The sequence below is a fragment of the Hemicordylus capensis genome, chromosome 12, assembly GCF_027244095.1.
Source record: "Hemicordylus capensis ecotype Gifberg chromosome 12, rHemCap1.1.pri, whole genome shotgun sequence".
Classification (NCBI taxonomy): Eukaryota; Metazoa; Chordata; class Lepidosauria; order Squamata; family Cordylidae; genus Hemicordylus; species Hemicordylus capensis.
Window position 1 is genome coordinate 20,560,119 of NC_069668.1, and position 19,870 is coordinate 20,579,988.

The window sequence follows — 19,870 nt, forward strand, 5'->3', positions numbered from 1 at the left end:
TATTGGAAAAATTTATAATTTGGAAGAACTCACTACAGAAGGTGACAGAATTCCAAAATCAAGTTACATGAAAATATACATCGCCATTTGTCTTTATACATTGAGTGAGGGGGGAAAATCGGCAGGAGATCCAAAGGCAAATCAAGATGGAGAGGAGGACGGGAGGAAACGGAAGGGCAAAAAAATAGCATCTCGATAGCAAAACCAGCACTCACTTGAAAGGCAACAGCTTTGCATGCTTTTTATTTATCCAAACCAAGCAAGAAAACCAAAAAGAAAAAGAAAAAATGAAAGCAGTTTGTCCTATCTCGGGCTAACTTACTCAAGCTGACCAATTCCAAAGCAAACACACGCTCTCAGCCCTTTGGCCGGGGGGCGGGGGGGAGGAGATACGAGGCTCAGGGGCACCCCACAGCCGCCGGTTGTATTGCTACATCCACACCAAAAGCTGCGCCCCGGCTGAGTCACGGGTGCGAGGTGAAGCAACGCACCTCTGACGACAGCGCTCAAGTCATTGCTAGGATCAAGTAAGAGATCTCAGTGTTTTTTATTAAAACGGAGGCTGAGAGAGAGAGAGAGAGAGGGAGGAGGGGAAAGGGAAAGAATTACCAAGGTATTCAAACTTTATTAAAGAGAGAGAGAGAGAGAAAGTTGAACGGAAATCCACTTTTAAATCCTAATTTGTTTTCGTCCAACATGCTTCATGAAAAATTTTAAAGATTGATAAGAAGTAACCATGAATGACGGGGGGGGGGAGAAGAACATGAAAAGGGGAGGGGAAATAAAAATTAAAGAACCTGCTAAAATCTTTAGAATTTACACGATTCTTAACCTAACTACAAGACAGTATTATTTGGTACAATGTGTATTTGTGGATGTACATGAACAGTATATATATTATCCGGATCATGTTGTGCTATGTACACATCTTTACAATTCTTCCTGAAGGTTAAAGCAGTCCATTATGTTCTCGAAACGTGCACGTCTTCGTTGGCACTGGTCAGGCTCTTGGTCAGCATGGGTCACTGGCGGGTTTTATTGCGGCCCGGTTCCAGCCAGTGTCTGCCAACGCGGTCGAAACACAAGTCCGGCATCAGGTGGGGAGAGTGCAGGGAAACAGTGCCGTGTTCCTCAGTTGGAGACCTGGCGGAGGCAAGAAGACAGAGACGACTAAAATTTATAGACCGCTGCCCGACAAAAGTTTCCAAAGCAGTATACATAGACATCATAAAAACGGATCCCTGTCCCCAAAGGGCTCACCATCTAAAAAGGAAATCTAAGCGAGACACCAGCAACAGCCACTGGAGGGATGCTGTGCTGGGGACGGATAGAGCCAGTTGCTCACCCTCTGTTAAACAAAGGCGGCTGTTAGCTCCATTGCCGCCCCCAAGCTGGTCTTGTGGGAGCAAGGAGGAATGGTCCCCTTGGCTAAGCAGGGTCCACCCTGGTTTGCATTTGGATGGGAAACTACATGTGAGCACCGAAATATATCCCCCTCAGGGGATGGGGCCACTCCGGGAAGAACATCTCAGGTCCCAAGTCCCCTCCCTGGCAGCATCTCCAAGATAGGGCTGAGCGAGACTCCTGCCTGCAACCTTGGAGAAGCCGCTGCCAGTCTGGGTAGACAATCCCGAGCTAGAGGGGCCAAGGGTTGGACTCAGTATATGGCAGCTTCCTCTGTGAGTATCAAAACTCAGGGCCACGTGTTCACTTGGGGAAGCCAAGAAGGCTGCAGCCCAAGCCAGCGGCGAGTCCTGGCAGGGTTTCCTTGCGTCTCTAGCAGCAGCTACAATCCAGCAGCCTCCTGCCACCCAAGTGGGAGTGCAACCAACACAGTTGCCCAAATGGCCCTTGGGCCAAAGAAGCCAGCAGCACCAACACCACGCCAGCCACAGCAAAGCGATCTGCAAGTCTGCAGTTTTCCCAGAGGGTGCTGGGGGAGGAGGGGAGAATATACTGACGACTCACAATACTGTATTTAGCCAAATCCAAGACTGCCCCCCCCCCCCGCCCCAGGTCTTTGATGTTAGAAATCAGGGGTCGTCTTAAATTCAGAACATACATACAAATAGCCCTGCTAGGATCCGGCCCGAGGCCCATCCAGTCCAGCTTCCTGTAGCCCACCAGATGCCTTTGGGAAGCCCACAGGCAAGAGCCGAGGGCATGCCCACTCTCCTGCTGCTGCTCCCCCCCCCCCGAAATTGGTATTCGGAGGCATCCTGCCTCTGAGGCTGGCGGTAGCCTGTAGCCCTCCAACTAGTAGCCGTTGATTGGCCTCTCCTCCATGAAGTTCTCCAAACCCCTCTTCAAGCCATCCAGGTTGTTGGCTGTCCCCACATCTTGTGGCAGGGACTTCCACAGGCTGATGATGCGTAGTGAGGAAAAGTACAGGGCTCTCTTTTAAAGGGGACCACCTTAAATTCAGAGCCACCTTCTCTTGGGGTAAATACGGAGGCGTTTTGAAGCGCACCACACCCTGACAAGCCTACACGTAACCCTACCCAGCTGCTAACTGATTGTGGCCTGCCCAAAGGCTGAGCAGTGGGGTGCCACCAACACGAATCGGGGCGGGGGTGTGTGTGTGGCAATTGTGGGAATTCATCCTCAGTGCATTAAGGGTTCAAGACCTAAAGCCAGGACTGTACTTACACCGTTTCCACATGAAGTTCCCGCCCTCCAGCTGACTCACCCTGAAAAAAAGTGAAGCTACAAAGCGGCTGAAGTCAGTGTCACTCGAAAGCAGTCTCTTGGCTTTTTCTTACACAGCGGGCAACTTTCCTTTTGAATTCTCCGTTTCTATCTTCCCTCCATTCTTTCTGCAAAGCAAATTCCAGATTTGAAAAAGGGCAACGTACCACACGCAACTTGGTTACCGTCCCCCCTCCACACACACCCTTCAAATTATTTGCAAGGATGCCATAAAAAATGGCACTTCCCTTCTCGTCAACAGAAATGGCAGTCGAACAGGAAATGTTTCAAGCACGACACACGTTTTAACGGGCATCTCCCACTTCGCAGGAAGTGCTATTTGGGTTTTATCCTAAGGGATCAAATATTCTGCAGATCTTCAGCCAATGGGTGCAATTCATTTCTTTCAGTACCCCCATAATGGGATCACAGAAACATAGGAAGCTGCCTTCTACTGAGTCAGACCATTGGTCCATCTACCTCAGGATTGTCAACCCAGACTGGCAGCAGCTTCTCCAAGGTTGCAGGCTGGAGTCTCTCCCTGTCCTATCTTGGAGAGGCCAGGGAGGGAACTTGGAAGCTTCTGCATGCAAGCAGGCAGGGGCTCTTCCCACTGAGCGGCACCATCTCCTTGGGGGAGTATCTTATAGTGCTCACACACGTGGCCTCCCATCCAAATGCAAACCAGAACAGACCCTGCTTAGCAAAGGGGACTATTCAGGCTTGCTACTTGTGGCCAGGGTCCAGACAAGTATATTTGGTTCCAAGGCAAACCAGGGTCCTTTCCAAATAGGGATAGCAAAAATGTGGGGCCTCTGATTCCGCTCACGGAATACTTCTACCACAATACTTCTGTTCAACTCCCGCTTCGCTTATTATGGGACAGCTTGTCCAAGACCCAAACCCACTCCTAATTCAGTCCCCGCGATTTTCATTTACGAGCCCCATACGAGTCGTACCGCCGCATCGACGTTTGCGGGCGAGTCGCCGTTGGGGTCCGCCAGCATAGAAATTACACTAATCATGATGGTTTCCACAGTATGGATGGGAAGCCAGCGCTCCTCCGGCTTCTCGTAGCCATACTTGTCTTCGCCGGGCTCGTGCAGGATGGAAATACAGACATCACCGTTTTTGTCAACTGCAAGAGGGAGAGGGGAGGTCACATTTTCCGAGACGTCACGAGGCCCTGCCTTGAGTCAATTAAGCTGAGAGGCTCATGGGCAGGCTCCGATCCGAACAACAACCCTCGGATCCACCCCATCGTCTCGGATCCGACGGCTGGCAGTGAACTTGGCCGAGACGAGTGATCCGTACCAGCCGAGATGAAAAGCCCATTCTCAAGACCAGCGACTAGGTAGGAACGGCACTCAACCTGGACCTGTGCACCTTTCCGAGAAGCGGCAAAAATCGAAAGAGGGGGACGGGAAAGCGAATACGTGCTAGCCACCATCTGTATAGGAGAGGGTGGGACGTGCTTTTCCTCCAGCCTTGATAAAGCTAGCAGGCAATCACTTTCCTGTCCCGCCTCCTCGATCTTTGCCCATGCACAAGCAGTACTGGGGAATGTGCCCACGTCTGCATCCTCCTAACCAGTCACTGGTCATGTGAACGGGCCCCAAGGATCCCCTTTCCCCAGCTTCAAAGCCAAATCTATTGCACACTAGGCTCTGTTAACAGAAAGCAACCTATGCCCGTGTCAATTTCATGGCCCAGGAGCCACCGATAAGGAGAGCTTCCCAGACGACACACCAGCAAGCCATACTGCTCGGGACCCAAATATTTATTCCAGGTGCAAGACAGGGAGGAACACCAAACAAGAGCCTTCTTACCGTTTGGATGCCAGATTTCGGTGATAAACTTCATTTTTGGTGGCCTGAGTGGATAGTCCTTTGGGAACGTAAGGTGAGCCTTGAAGACGCCCCCTTCGCTGGAAGAAATACGAGGAGTCTCAGATGAAGACAAATATTTATATATATACTGCTTTTCAAGCAGAGGTCCCAAAGCAGTTTCACATAGATATAAAATCAATCAATCGTCATTGGCCTTTAGAGGCATCTGGGGGCCAACTGCAGCCTTCCACTGCACCAAGTGCTTTGATCTCCAGTGGAATCACCGCCCCAGTGGAATCACCAGGGAAAGCAGTGCAGCGGGTGTCTCCTCTAAAGCCAGTCCCATTGACTGCCAATGGGATTTACATCACAGGACACAGAGCTCTGCTTAATCTACCTGCCTTCTTCCCAAATTTGCTCAGCGCATCATACTAACAGTAGATCCAAACTGAAATGACATATCCAGGGATCTACAAACCCACTTGCCATATGACCCATGGCGAGTGCCCCCAGCCCTCTGGCGAGGAGGACACCCGGCCCCACACGGATCTCCTCCCCAGAGGTCTCGTTTCCAGTGCCATTTTTGAGAAGGTAAGAAACCACAGGAATCCTTTGAGCAAAAGGAGGGGCTTCCCACGCTCTCAGCCCATCTCCCAGTGCAAAGGACCGAAGACCCACTTCTCTGCCTGTGTGCCAGGAAAGACCCCGAGGGAAGCGAGGGGGGGGGTGACCACCAGGAGTAATGACTGGCTGGCCAGCTTCGCGCACATGTGTGGGTCCCTGGGACAGACTGGGCTCCACAGGCGGAGTGAAATTTTGTCACATGAGGTTCACAGATGACCACGCATTGCCTTTTCCGACTTCCTCTTCACAGCACTGGTGAAGAGGTACTTGAGGGCAGTGGTCTTCGGCTAGCAGGCGAGGATGCCAAGCAGGCTGCTGCTAGCCCTCAAAGTTGTGTACCCACTACAAACAGACTGGCTCGAGGAAAGGGTGACTGCCACCTCCCAAAGACACGCGCGGAATTTGCAGTGGGATGCCCGTGTTCAGAATTCCGCTAGCCAGCTCCCTTCCGCCCCCCAAGTACCAATTCCCCACCAAGTGTTCAGGCAGGGGTCTCTGCGGCACCGGTATGCCCCGAGAGAGACACCGTAAGGGAAGAGTTCTCTACGGAGAGAGAGAGTCGCATACTGCATGGTAGGGTTAAAAAAAAAGGCAAGTTCCTGAATCTCAAGAGGCTGGAGATTCCTGCTCTAGAAGGCAAGTGGAGACAGACACTAGAGATACAGGAGGAGGGAGGGAGAGAGAGCGCGCACACGTGCGTGCGTGCGTGCGTGCAAGCAATCATCAATTAGCAAACACTTGTGGCAGTGAAGCAGCCAAACCACCTGCACGGCCCACCATCTCCACTAAGCGATATGACCAACTCCCTGGCTGTGTGCCCAACTCCTTGTGTGAAGAAGGTGTGAAGTGACTCGGCACTAGACAAATGTTGCCCCTCTTCCAACACCAAGTGCAGACTCCAGCGAGCGCGTTTGTGTGCGTCTGGCTCAAGAAAAAAGGACCTATTTTTGGCTCTCCCTTACGTTGGCCGGGGCTACGACCTCACGGGAAGCCATGACGTCCCGCTTTGTGAACAAGCCCGCAGCCGTGATGGCTCCCCTCACCTCCTCTTCCAGGCCCCGAGGGGGAACATTTCACTAGTGTTTTGAAGTTGGTCATAGTTGTATGCCGTGCCCAAACTTGGGGACACACTGTTCAGGATCAAACCAGTAATTGCTGGGACTGAGGAGGATTCAGCAATAGTATTTATATATTTACACCCCCCCACACTAATATATATATATATACACACACAGAGAGAGATACACACACACACAGATACAGATACACACAAAAATACACACACACAATAGAATAAATACACACACAGATAAACAATTCTCTCACACACACACGCTCTCTCTCTCTCTCTCTCTCTCTCTATATATATATACACACACACACCCTGCTTCCCCGAAAGTAAGACCTACCCCGAAAGTAAGACCTAGCAGTAATTTCTGATGTACCGCTAATTGCCCTAGTGCATTTTTGGGGGCTAAAATTAATATAAGACACTGTCTTATTTTCGGGAAACACGGTATATATGGAGGGCCTTTTCTCTGTAAATTGTGCTGGTCTGTGACTAATAAATTGATTGATTCACATGTAAATACACACATACATACATATATAAATATAGTAGTGTGTGTATGTATGTATGTGTATTTGTATTGTATTGTATTGTATTGGTTTATTTCGGCCCAAGGCCAGTGTATTAGTATTATTAGTGTCTCTTTATGCGTGTATCAATCAATCCCTTTATTACAGCCACAGACCAGCACAGTTTACAAACAGAAGTGTGTGTGTGTGTGTGTGTGTGTGTGTGTGTGTGTGTGTGTGTGTGTGTGCTCGCTCTCTAGTACCTGAAATTAAATACGAGGCCAAGTTTTCAAGTCAGGCTAACAGCCAAGCTGAACATCCCAGGAGGGCAGAAACAGGAAGGCCGTGTGAACCCAGGGCCAGCAGCAAGACAGTTAAGCTATTCAAACTTACTACAGGGTATCTGGAGGGCCAATAATAAGGACTTCCCATCGATAGAGATCATTGTCGTCTATTAAGCCTGCTGAAAAGCCTTCCACTGGGTTCTTGTTGAGCTCTGTTTTTTTTTAAAAAAAGAACAAGCAGAAAACGGTCACAGAACAGGTGATGTGCAAATTCTCATTCATTCATTAACAATGAGCAGACACGAGACTTCCGGAGCTGATTCAGGTGTACTTTAGGATGGCTCTCGATTATGCTAAACCACATTCTCAAGGCTCCTAGTTTGCGCTTTATCTGAGGAGCAGTGTAAGCAAGGACCCCCAAGACCCAAACTTGACAATCGTCTCACGGATGCCAAGTTGCTCGTCCCCAGTCATGTTTCCCCAACTTCCCCGCCACAGCTGAGCTCCACCTCACAATGGCAGTGGTGACCTGAACGGTTATGCTGCAGTGAGACTCTACTCTGTATTGTTTTATTAAAAAAATATAAGCCAGAGAGCACCAAACAGCCTACCCAACAAAGGAAGAGGAGGCAGCAGTAGCCTACTAAAAGAAAAATTAGTTTTCCAGGTATGTATAGCCTGCACTCCCTGCTTCTGAGGGATATACATCTAGACTCAAAGAGGTTTGCTGCTCAGAGGAGAGAACATTTGGGCCTTTTCATTTAGAATGGCAGCCGGTAAGGAGGGACATGAGAGTGTATAAAGTTATGCCCGGTGTGGATCAAGTGGGGAGAGAGGAGGTTTCCTTCCCCTCTCAATATTAGAACCTGGGGTCATCCGTTGAAGCATATGAATGGGAGACTCAATGTGGGAGCAATGGAAGAGATTCCCCTCAGGGGATGGAGCCACTCTGGGAAGAGCATCTAGGCTCCAAGTTCCCACTCTACCAGCATCTCCAAGAGAGGGCTGAGAGAGACTCCTGCCTGCAACCTGGGAGAAGCCGCTGCCAGTCTGGGTTGACAATCCTGAGCTAGATGGACCAAGGGTCTGACTCAGTATATGGCAGCTTCATATGTAACAGTTCAAGGATGCAGAGAGAAGATGGAATTATGTTGGAGCATTCCAGAATGGGCTCAACTTGCGTACTCCCATGCAAGAGTCACAGCCTAAGACCTAAAAATAAATAAATACATAAGGACACCCTCCCCTCCCATCTCCAGAGACACAGTTAAGTCACTACGCACCCCAGGCGGCCAACACAAATCCACATGCAGCAGGAACAGCTCATGGCCTCCCCACAAATCAAAGTTTGCAAGTACCGTTGTGTGGGGAGTCCGAGTCGAGGCTGGATACTGCCTCTCCAGTCAGGCCAGCAAACAGAAAGCAAATTTCAGTCTGCATCGAGTATGTCGCCGTCCTGGCTGCTCTTTGGTTTTCCTACCAACATGAAGTGTTATCGACAGAAGCAGAAGATTCAGGAGCATCCAACAGCTCACATAAGAACAGCCCTGCTGGATCAGGCCCAAGGCCTATCCAGTCCAGCCTCCTGCTTCACACAGTGGCCCACCAAATGCTTCCAAGAAGCCCACAGGCCAAAGGTGAGGGCAGGCCCTCTCTCCTGCTGTGACTCCCCTGCCACAAGTATTGAGAGGCATCTTGCCTCTGAGGCTGGAGGTGGCCCACAGCCACCGGACTAGTAGCCATTGATAGCCCTGTCCTCCATGAATCTGTCTAAGCCCCTTTTACAGCCATCCAAGCTAGTGGACATCACCACATCCTGTGGCAGAGAATTCCAAAGGCTAATTGTGCGCTGTGTAAAAAAGTACTCCCTTTTGTCGGTCCTCAATTGCCTGGCCTTCAGTTTCATGGGATGGCCCCTGGTCCCAGTGTTGTGAGCGAGGGCGGGAAAATTTCTGCCTACTCTTTCTACTCCCTGCCTAATTTTATCCACCCCGATCATGTCTCCCCTTAGTCGCCTCTTTTCCAAAGTAAAGCACCCCAGAGGCTGTAGCCTTGCCTCTGCAAGAAGGTGTTCCAAGTCCCTGATCACCTGGGTTGCCCTCTTCGGCACTTTTTCCAGTTCTACAGTGTCCTTTTTTAAGACACAGTGACCAGAACTGTACGCAATACTCCAAATGTGGCCACACCATAGATTTGTACAAAAGCACTATAATATTAGCATTTTAATTTCCAGTCCCCTTCCTCATGATCCCTAGCATGGGCTTTTTTCACATGAGTTGACACTGCCAACGAGCCGTTTATTCCTTGACACCTCTCTCTGGATTTCCAGCAACAAAGCGAGGCCCTTGCGGGTGGCCCAGGACTTCCTCGGGTTCTCTTCCCTGAATGCAGGGCTTGGCCCCCAGCCCATGGGAGGAGGGAGAACTGTTGGACAGTCTTCCGAGTCACTCTCAAGACCTGGCCTCTGTGTCCGCCTCCCGGGAGCAGGTTAGGGTCCAAAATGGAAAACTGACTCATCCTTGTCTAATAGCATATCCATGTGCTGTACCAAGAACTGCCAAGAACTCAACACCCCAAGTCAACAGTTTCAACCGTGGGCACAGCTGATGGCATCGGCCTGCCCAGTGTATACACAGAAACTTCCACAACCAAGGCCACTGGGTTAGCCAGAAAGGCAGCTTGACTCCACTGTGCAGGTGCTACGGCTTCCGCTCAAAAGGCTAGCAGGCAGGCATGCCGTGTTCCCGTTCCCAGTGACTGTGTTGGAGGAAACGAGGCCTCGCAAGTCCAAAGCAGCACCGTCCAATTTCCTGAATCACTCAGAGCCAATGTGACACTATCCATGTTATCCACTACCCAAAGCGGTCTCTGTATTTATCCGAATCCAAGACTCGGGTTGGTTGGTATTCAGCGCCTTTGATGTTAGAAATTGGTGAGTCTTCAATTCCCTTCCTTTAGGGTCAAGACAGGACTAACCGGCAGGCAACCTCTATTTTAAAAGGGGTGGCCTTAAGTTCAGTCTCGAGTCTTCTATTCGAGTACATACGGTAGATGCAGTCAGTTGTTTTTTGTCGGGATTAGACTGCAAATACACTGGGAAGGGCCTGTGTGCTTTTCGGGCACTGCTGAGCTTGTTTTCAGGCGCTTATTCATAGAAGTGGCTGAAGCCAGAAGCATCAGCTGGACCCAAGTCCAGCGGAGACAGGATGGTTTCATGTTATGTCCTCATGTTAAGCTTATGCCAGGATTCTGTCCCACTCCGTTGTGAGCCAGTTAAGATGAGTGGCACACAGACCCATGTTTCACAAAACTCCTCGCCACAACAATCCTGTCCAGACAGTCATTAACACACATTTACAGGGGATTCAAGATGGACCAATGGCCTGACTCTGTATAAGGCGGCTTCCGATATGCCGGACTCAAGCAACCTATGGAGCAAAGGAAACTGCCTGATCAAATCAGAGCCTTGGTCCATCTGTTTCAGTACCGTCTACTCCAGCGGGGCTCAACTTCGGCCCTCCTGCAGACACTGGCCTACGACTCCCATAATCCCTGGCTATGGGCCACTGTGGGAATGTTGCCAGAGATGGACTGAACTTGGGACCTTCCGCGTGCAAAGCAGATGCTCTACCGCCAACCTATGGCCCCACCCTCAGTCGGGGAGGCTACCGCGCCTTCCGAGTAGGGATGCGCACAGACCTTGGCTCGTGCACTCGTTCGAAGCCGAACCGGATCGGCGGGCCAAGTGTGGTGCGAGGGCTGGCAGCTCGTCACGCCCATCAACCAGCCCATGCACAGCGATGCTCCCCCATCAGCCTGCAGAAAGCCACCACGCAGAGGCTGATGGGCAGGATATCGCAGCACGAAACGACACGGAGAAGCGGTGGAGCAGGTAAGGACCTGCTGTCCTCCCTTTTAAAGCCGCCCCCCCCCCCCCACACTGCATTCGATCCACCAAACCGGTTCAGCTTCGAACCAGTCCCTGGACGGAGGTCTGTGCACCTCCCTGCTTTACATGAAGATCCTCTATCCCCTCATTTGTGCCCCCATCCCCTGGCGATTTCCCCTTGTAGGTATGGAAGGGAACACACTTCCAGTTCTGGCTTAAATTTTGTTTCAAAAGGAGAGAACCTACCAGAGGCAGTTCTGCAAGGAAGTTAGCAAATGGCCCACGTCCACGGCCGAACAGCAAACCGGGAGACCCCTGTAAATCATCTCTGTGGGGCAACACCTCGAAGCTTCGTTTCAACAGCAATCCTTTCAGTACAGTACAGTACAGCGGGGTTTGTGTACTTTGCGCATGTGCGCACACACGCACAAGCATATGCACGCACAGACACAGACTGTTAAGTAGCATATAAAAGTAGTCATTCATGGCAGCTAGAGCTGCCACAAGTCCAACATTGATCCTGTTTCCAAGTACGCAAGTCAGCCGAGAGGTTCAGTGGAGGAAAGAAGCTCAGATAACCAAGGAACTCTGCTGGCAAGGGGGTGGCGGTGGGGGCGCATCATTCCAAGTAGCCAACAGTTCAATAGACCGGACTGACGTCCAGCCTCATGGTGCCCCTGTCCCCAATTTAGGACAACTGAACATGACGCAATCTGGAGGACAAGACGCCGTCTGATCCCGAGTCAGACCACTGGTCCATCCAGCTCAGGACGCCCTACACTGACTGGCAGCAGCTCACCAAGGTTGCAGCCGGGAGTCTCTCCCAGCCCTACCGGGAGATGCTGCCAGGGATTGAACCAGGGACCTTCGGCATGCCCAGCAGATGCTCTGACACCGAAATACAGCCCCACCCGCAACGGGGAATTTCCCACAGAGCTCAAGCGCAGTCTCCCCTCCAAATGCAAACCAAGGTGGACCCTGCTTAGCAAAGGGGGACAAGCCATGCTCACTTCCACAAGATCAGTTCTCGTCCTTGAATCTGCTTCCAGGAAAGCGGGGGTGGTGGAGGGATTCACTAGACAGGAGCAGCCGTCCGAGTCGACAAGGCCATCCTCTGGTTGAACTTTGCTTCTCTTTCCCGTTTCGTCAGCACGGTCCAACCGCCAATTGCTGTCGCCGTGCAACGCCGCCCCCCCCCGTGCCTCAGCTGGGTCCTGTGCCGATACTTCACTCGCACGCACACTTTTCGGCCGCCTTGTTCTACGGAGGGCCCTGCAAAGGCCTGCTTGTTTGTTATTCCCACAAGCCAAGCTGAAAAGGCTGCCACCGATTCAGGACTCGGGTTGTTTCCACATCGCCGCCCAACGCACTGCAAAAAACAGGTATGGGGCACCAAGTGGCAGGCCCTTTTCTCACGCCGCCAAGAGCCATGACAGGAGACGCAGACCATCACTGGCGGAGGTCTCCCAATCTAGGATGCCTCCAGCCTGGGCTGGGAGCCAGGGCTGGGAAGCAGCAGGGTCGACACACACAAAAACATACGCAGAACGAAGCAACTTCGTTCAGGGAGTAGAGTAGAGTGGACAGAGAGAAATTTCTCTCTCTCACTCTCTCAACCCTAGAACCGGGGTCACGCCATGAAACTGAAGAACGGGCAATTTAGGACCAACAAGAGGAAGGACTTCTTCACACAGCGCACAACTCATCTATGGAACTCTCTGCCACGGGATGTGGTGATGGCCACCGGCTTGGATGGCTTTAAAAGGTGCCTGGACAAGTTCCCTCAGGGATCCCCAGATGTGGTGGACTACAACTCCCAGAATCCTCAGCTATAACAGCTTTTGCTGGGGGATTCTGGGAGTTGTAGTCCACCACGTCTGGGAATCCCTGTCCTAGGGAACACTGCCCACAGCCATGTCTGCGGACATCAGACCCATGAGTCCATCTAGCTCAGGATTGTCTACCCAGACTGGCAGCCGTTTCTCCAGGGCTACAGGAAGGAGTCTCTCTAAGCCCCAACTTGGAGATTACAGGGAGGGAACTTGGAACCTCCTGCATGCAAGCAGGCAGGTGCTCTTCCCAGAGCAGCCCCGTCCCCTAGGGGGGGATATCTCGCAGCGCCCACATATGTAATCTCCCATCCAAAGCCAAACCACAGAGGATCCTGCTTAGCAAAGGGGACAATCCATGCTTGCTACCCTGAGACCAGCTCTCTTCTAAGGCAACCCTGAGCTTTCCATGCGATTTACACCTTCCTGAAAAGCAGTTCCAATAATAAGTCCAGTTAATTATCCAGAACATAAACATCTTGCCACCTCCAAACTTCTTAGTAGGGACACATTTTTAAGCCTCATTTGCATTCTAGCTCCAGGACGTGCAGCTTAAGGCCAACATGGAGATAAATAGGGTGTTTTCCAGCTAGGCCAGACCACCACCAGCTTGGATTCAGACCCCAGTCTCAATGCCCTGACTCCCCCCACACCCCAACCCGCTCCCCATATTCAAACCTCCTATCTTAAAATCAGGATAGCAATCAACCAATACTGTGTCAGTATTTACGAGGGGAAAAGCTCAGGGCTATTATCAATATTATCAACAGCTCAGGGCCATGTGAGCCAGCATAGCGTAGTGGTTAGAGTGTTGGACCAGGACGACCCGAGTTCGAATCCCCAATCAACCTTGAAACTCATGGGGTGACTCGGGGCCAGTCAGGTATCTCTCAGCCTAACCTACCTCACAGGGTTGTTGTGAGGATGAAAATAACCGTGCACACCGTGTTGAGCTCCTTGGAGGAAGAGCGGGATATAAATGTAGAAATAAATAATATATCATCATTGATTTCCACAGCACAGGTATGGATGGTATCTATAGCCAGCTGCCTGGAATGCAGAAAAATACATTTTCCTCCACCCTTCAAGTCTGACTGAAACTGCAGAATCCACAGCCCAAATACCAACAGAGTGCAAAATCCAAGTTGTGATTTTATCCATCTCCAAAATACCGGAGCTTAAGGAGATTGTTCAGTACCAATTGCCAGCTTTATCAGAATCAAGCCGACGGATCAGGCAAGAAGTCAGGTGCTCCCCGCCCCGCAATGGCAATGCATGGGAGGAGATTTCCTTTCCCCGGAGTAAGAAATGCTTAAGGAATGACCCCACACAGACCTGCAGTGAAGAAAAGACGGAAATACAGGAAACCGTCTGGAGAGAAAGCAACTTCTGACAAGTGGTGAAGAGCTGTTAGAAGATGACCAAGAAAAAACGCGAGTCCAGGTCTCGTGGCCTCTGTCCCATTACGAATACGACACAGAAATCATATTCTTTGTGTTTCATAAGCGGCATGCTCCTCGTGAGCTCTTGGAACAGAACTATTCAATCTAAACAACTCCCGATCTGATGCAAGAGCCCTGAACGCTTCCAAATTCTTGCAAAACATAGGTTTAAGATTTCAATGTACAACAGCAGCTAAGGGGAGTGAGCCATTTTTTGCTCCTTCGTAGTATTCTAATCTGCCGGAGACGTTACGTCGAGAGCTGGCAGCATTTCATCTGGTCCCTATCTGGAAATGCACGTGCACACACCCCACAAGAAACAAGCACAAATGAAAACAGAGGCCAAGCTCCTTTCAGTTCACCTGAAAAACAGAGAGAAGCCCATTTCCTCCAGCACACACTAGACAAGAAGTTTGTCTTTTCAAAGAAACACCAGCTCACAATATTTTGCATCAACGGAGTCGTTGTTGACACACTCATGTCTGACAGAATCACAATATTTGAGATAGGCACCCATTTACTCCTCAGCTGCAAGGATCAGTTTTAAGCAGGCATGATAGTGCCGTGACAGATCTGCTCTGGATATTGAGAACAACTTTTTAACCCACACTTTCCAGATTTCTTGAAGCTTTGCATTTAATGCAAAGCCATTCAGGCTAAAACGTGATTGAGGTCAAATCATACCCTAGGAAGAGAGCTGGCCTTGGGGCAGCAAGCATGAATTGCCCCCTTTGCTAAGGAGGGCCTGCCCTGGTTTGCATTTGAATGGGAGATTACATGTGTGAGCATGTAGGATCTTCCCCTTAGGGGATGGAGCCGCTCTGGGAAGAGCATCTAGGTTCCAAGTTCCCTCCCTGGCGTCTCCAGATAGGGCCGAGAAGGACCCCGCCTGCCACCTTGGAGAAGTCGCTGCCAGTCTGGGTAGACAACATTGAACTAGACGGACCAATGGTCTGACTCAGCAGAAAGCAGCTTCCTATGTTCTGCTTACAACACTTATTTAGCAAGCTTGTTGAACCCAGAGTTTTGAGGAGAGGAGTACTGCGGCAGCAGGGGGGTGGCGGTGGGTGGGAGAAGAGACACGTGATCCATCAGTAACAATAGAGGCTTCAAAGATGGCCGACATGGCCTTTGCATGTACATACACCAGCGCTCTGTTGTTGTTTTTGGAGGGAGGCGGCGGAGATTCTGAGAAACCCCAAGCTGGACGCCAGGGACTGGATCCCATGCCGAGTTCTACGCGTGCCCAACAGGCCCAGGGGTAAGCAGCTCTCACCGCTGAAGTGATTTACTGTGCTTTAAAGGTCTTAAGGCATCTGTTCAGAGCTCTAAGCCCTGTTTACCATTTCCACAGCCTCGGGAAAAGGGGAGGTGGCGGTGTGTGTTGGGGGGTCCTCTGAAGGCATCGACGGAACTGCCGCCCGGTCCCAAGCGCTTCTGCAAGGCTTGTGCTTTGAACCCCACACTCAGCCAGGATTAATCCTGCCCGGCCTGACCTAAAGGCAATGCTCTTTCGCTCACTTAACACGACGCCCGACTTCCACCCCCTGGCTTCATGTTAAGAGGCACGACGGCATGAAACCTTGGAGAAGCTGCTGCCAGTTTGGGGAGACAATACTGAGCTGGACGGACCAAGGGCCGGGCTCTGATCACAGGAAGCGGCCATCTACTGAGTCAGACCCTTGGTCCATCTAGCTCAGGATTGTCTACACAGGCTGGCAGTGGCTTCTCCAAGGCTGCAGGCAGGAGTCTCTCTCAGCCCCATCTGGAAACGCCAGGGAGCGAATCCGTGACCTAGCCATCCCCAGCACAGCATCCCTCAAGTGGCTGTTCCTGGTGTCTATCTTAGGTTTCTTTTTTCGATCGCAAGCCCTTTGGGGACAGGGAGCCATTTGACTGATTGATTGATTGATTGCTGGTTCGAATCCCCGCAGGTCTGTTTCCCAGACTATGGGGAAACTCCTATTTCGGGCAGCAGCGATATCGGAAGATGCTGAAAGGCCTCATCTCAGACTGCGTGGTAGGAGGCAAGGGTCAACCCCTCCTGTATTCTACCAAAGAAAACCACAGGGCTCTGCGGTCGCAAGGAGTCGAAATCAACTTGACAGCACACTTCACCTTTAAACTACTTTGGGAATTTTTTGCTAAAAGCAGTATATCAATATTGGTTGTATTCAAGCAGGCAGTTGCTCTTCCCGGAGCGGCCCCATCCCCTAAGAGGAATTACTTACAGTGGTCAGCCATGCGGTCTCCCTTTCAAATGCAAACCAGGGCAGACCCTGCTTGACAAAGAAGACAATTCACGCTTGCTACCAGAAGACTAGCTCTTGTGGTCAAGGTCCAGACAAGTACATTTGGTTCCAAGAAGAACTAGGGTCCTTTCCAAATCTGCTTGCTGTCACCAGACCAGCTCTCAGGGCTGCTCAACTTTGGCCCTCCTGCAGATGTTGGGCCTCAGGTCTCAGAGCCCCCTGGCCGCCATTTCCTCCGTGCTCTGCTTTTTAGACACTGCCATGGAAGAACTCAGCAAGCCCGAGTTCTAAACCCACTTGCTCCACGATCACTTCTCTGAGCATCTTTCATCTCAATTAACATACGCACGCGGCTAGCACTAGAGTCCTATGCAAACTCCCGATCCGCAAACTCCGCACAACGGCCTATCGAGGAGAACAGCAGATGCAGGAGATTAGCAAGTCTTCAAGAAATCTCGCCGGTAGATTTACAAGAACAACAAATATTTATATACCACTTTTCCACAAACGTTTCCAAAGCGGCTTACATAGAGGAAAAAAACAAATAAGTAAGATGGATTTAGAGAGATATGTCTAACATTAAGAAGTTCCGGGTACCAACTTTACGATACTTAGATGTTAGGAGCCGTCTGCCAACTTGATCTGTCAAGCTTAGTGTTGTCAACACGGACTGGCAGCGGCTTCTCCAAGGTTTCAGGCCAGAGCGTCTCCCTACCTGGAGATGCTGCTGCCGAAGAGTAAGCAAGAGGGGAGTGGTATCGAACACAGGGAGCAAATTCCACGGAGAAAATACCAGGGTTTTTTTGGTTTTTTACAAGAGTAATTCTTGGTACAAATCAGTGTCCTCTCTAACAGGGATTCCCAGATGTCGTGGACTACAACTCCCAGAAAAGCCATTGCAGCTGGGGATTCTGGGAGCTGTAGCCCCCCCAACATCTGGGAACCCGTTAAGAGGGAACACCGGAACAAATTTCTGGAATTGGCTTTGTTCACCAGAGCTCTGGTCGTGTTCTCCAAGCTCTTTTGTCCATGGCTGCAAATTATTTGGGGGGCGGGAAGAGACGAGATAAGAAATCAGTGAGGAAGTTTCTCCACCTTTTAATCCATGCAGGTCCTGTTTATGGGGCAGCTCTGACCCCCGGAGCAGCGAGCCCTTGTGGGAGCCCGACATGCCGTGCAAGACGGAAAGTTACCACGGCCAGGTCTGCAAAAGCCAAGCGACTTCTCATAACAGTTTATTTAAAAGTCACTAAAGTCTCCCCACTGTGTGAGTCCATCCCAGGTTTGTGCCAAGTCCAACAGCCCAAGAAACTTGCAGGACGAAGAGCACCAGTACAGGCCTCTTGCCCTGCTCGTTGACGGGAGCCTTGCAGTTTACCAGACCCGGACCTTCCAAGAGACAACCTTCCCTCAGGGAAGAGGGCTGGCAAGGGGGAACCTGTGCCCTATAAGGCAGCTCTTAAGACAAGAAGCCTTTCTGAAGCATAGGAAGCTGCCTTCTACTGAGTCAGACCCTTGGTCCAACTAGCTCAGTATCGTCTACCCGGATGGGCAGCGGCTTCTCCAAGGTTGCAGGCAGGAGTCTCTCTTAGCCCTCTCCTGGAGATGCTGCCAGGGAGGGGACTTGGGACCTAGATGCTCTTCCCAGAGCAGCTCCATCCCCTGAGGGGAACATCTTCCAGTGCTCGCACATGTAGTCTCCCATTCAAACGCAAAGCAGGGCAGACCCTGCTTAGCAAAGGGGACCATTCATGTGTGCTGCCACAAGACCAGCTCTCCTCCCATAACATCCTCCCCCCTGAGGACATGTGCAATAAGCAGCTGTGCAATAAGGGCAGATATTGCACCCCAAGAGATTCTGGTCAGGTTTCCAAGCAATGTTTAGAGCACAGCTACGTAACAGGCTGTGGGCCCTCAAATGCCTCCTCAGGCCGACCTCCCTTGCAGCCCCCACCTTGACACAACTCCCAAGTGGGAGAGAGCGCTGTGCGTTGCAAGCTGCTGCCTTCCCAAACAGCACACAAGCTTGTGGCACCTTAAGAGACCCACAGATTGATTCAGGCACGAGCTGTCGCCGTACACCTGCAAACTTCTGGGGTGTCACCAGACCGCGCGCTTCTGCCCCAACGGGCCAATGTGGCGTCGATGCCCAACAACCCAGCTGCTGGAGGAGTGTGACCGAAGCCGACGGCCGCACAACTTGCAAGCGTCCTGGCCATTTAAAGAGTCGAACAGCTGAAAGTGGAACACACGTGCCAGCTTGCCGGAGGAGGCTGGGAACATCAGCTGCGCCAGGGAGTTCCCTCTTATAGCAGGCAGTGGTAAGGAGGGACACGGTCCTCGGGAAGGCCATTTCCTGATCAGACTCTTGTGCGCTGGGGCTGTTCTGTTATCAAGAGGAAGTCCTCCTGGGCTGAAATACCGGCCAAGAGAACTTTAACACGGCCCCAACTTAAACAAGCACCTTCCCTGGCATCACGGGCCGGCAACTTTTAAAGCACGGCCACACCACATTGCAACAGCTATAGGGTTCCCACAACACGAAGGGTTCCCACAATTCTTAAAGAACTCTGACCCAGGGTCAATCTGAGGATGGGTGTGTGTGTGTGTGTGTTGTGCATGAAAGGAGGGCCAACTGGCTCAGACCTCAGGCTCAAAGGGACCCTCGGATTTAGACACTTGTTAACTTTCAGTTTTAATTTTAGCTTTATTTTTTTTTCTTCACGTGCCACCACTTTTTAATTTCTCTTATGGCTAGGGGCCTCTCACGCTGGGAGCGGGCTGGGCCTGCTCTGACCCACATATACAACAATAGAACATCCCTGCTCAGTCAGGCTCTTAGTTTGTGGTTTTAAAGCTTTGGTTTTTAGAGGGTTTTTTAAATGGTATTTCTAAATTGTTTTTGCCGTGTTAATGCTGCAACCGTTTTCAGACTGTGAACCAACCGCACAGGGACTTTTTTTTTTTTATAGGGCAGTATACGAATGTACTAAATAAATAAAATACACCGACACTCCTCTTTCCAAAGCTGCCAAGTTTCGAGCGTTCGTTTTAAGCAAGCATCACCCGCGACTGATCACACACACACATCATCCTGTTTCCTGCACCGACGCCCCAACACAGAGAGGGAGACCCAAGGGTGAACTGCGTGCATCGAACTGGACATGAACAGCCACATCCCAGCACAACCCATCACAACCGTTAAAACCACAACAGTGATTCAACATACGAAGCCATCACAGACCCGGTCTATCCAGCCCAATATTGCCAACACTGGGGTTCTCAAAACGTCATTGGGCTGCAACTCCCATCATGCCCAGCCGCAGCAGCAGGGGCTCATGGGAGTTGTAGTCCAATGACACCCAAGCGGGCGAACGCCAGACCTACCTGAACTTCTGCTCCACCAACTTTTTAAGCAGGACCTCTTTCCCAGCCCCGTTCCTCAAGATCCTTTT

At 51.0% G+C, this 19,870-nt stretch overlaps 1 protein-coding gene across 1 annotated transcript in view; it reads right to left on the minus strand.

The window, feature by feature from the left end:
• UBE2G1 (ubiquitin conjugating enzyme E2 G1) overlaps positions 1 to 19,870 on the minus strand; it is a 24,297-nt gene continuing 4,427 nt past the window's right edge. The window contains exons 2-6 of the mRNA XM_053275263.1: positions 7,113 to 7,215; positions 4,518 to 4,615; positions 3,648 to 3,826; positions 2,690 to 2,816; positions 1 to 1,143 (exon numbers count right to left, since the gene is read on the minus strand). Coding sequence (XP_053131238.1) covers positions 2,730 to 2,816; positions 3,648 to 3,826; positions 4,518 to 4,615; positions 7,113 to 7,215 — 467 coding nt within the window. The 3' untranslated portion in view covers positions 1 to 1,143; positions 2,690 to 2,729. The remainder of the gene's footprint in view (positions 1,144 to 2,689; positions 2,817 to 3,647; positions 3,827 to 4,517; positions 4,616 to 7,112; positions 7,216 to 19,870) is intronic.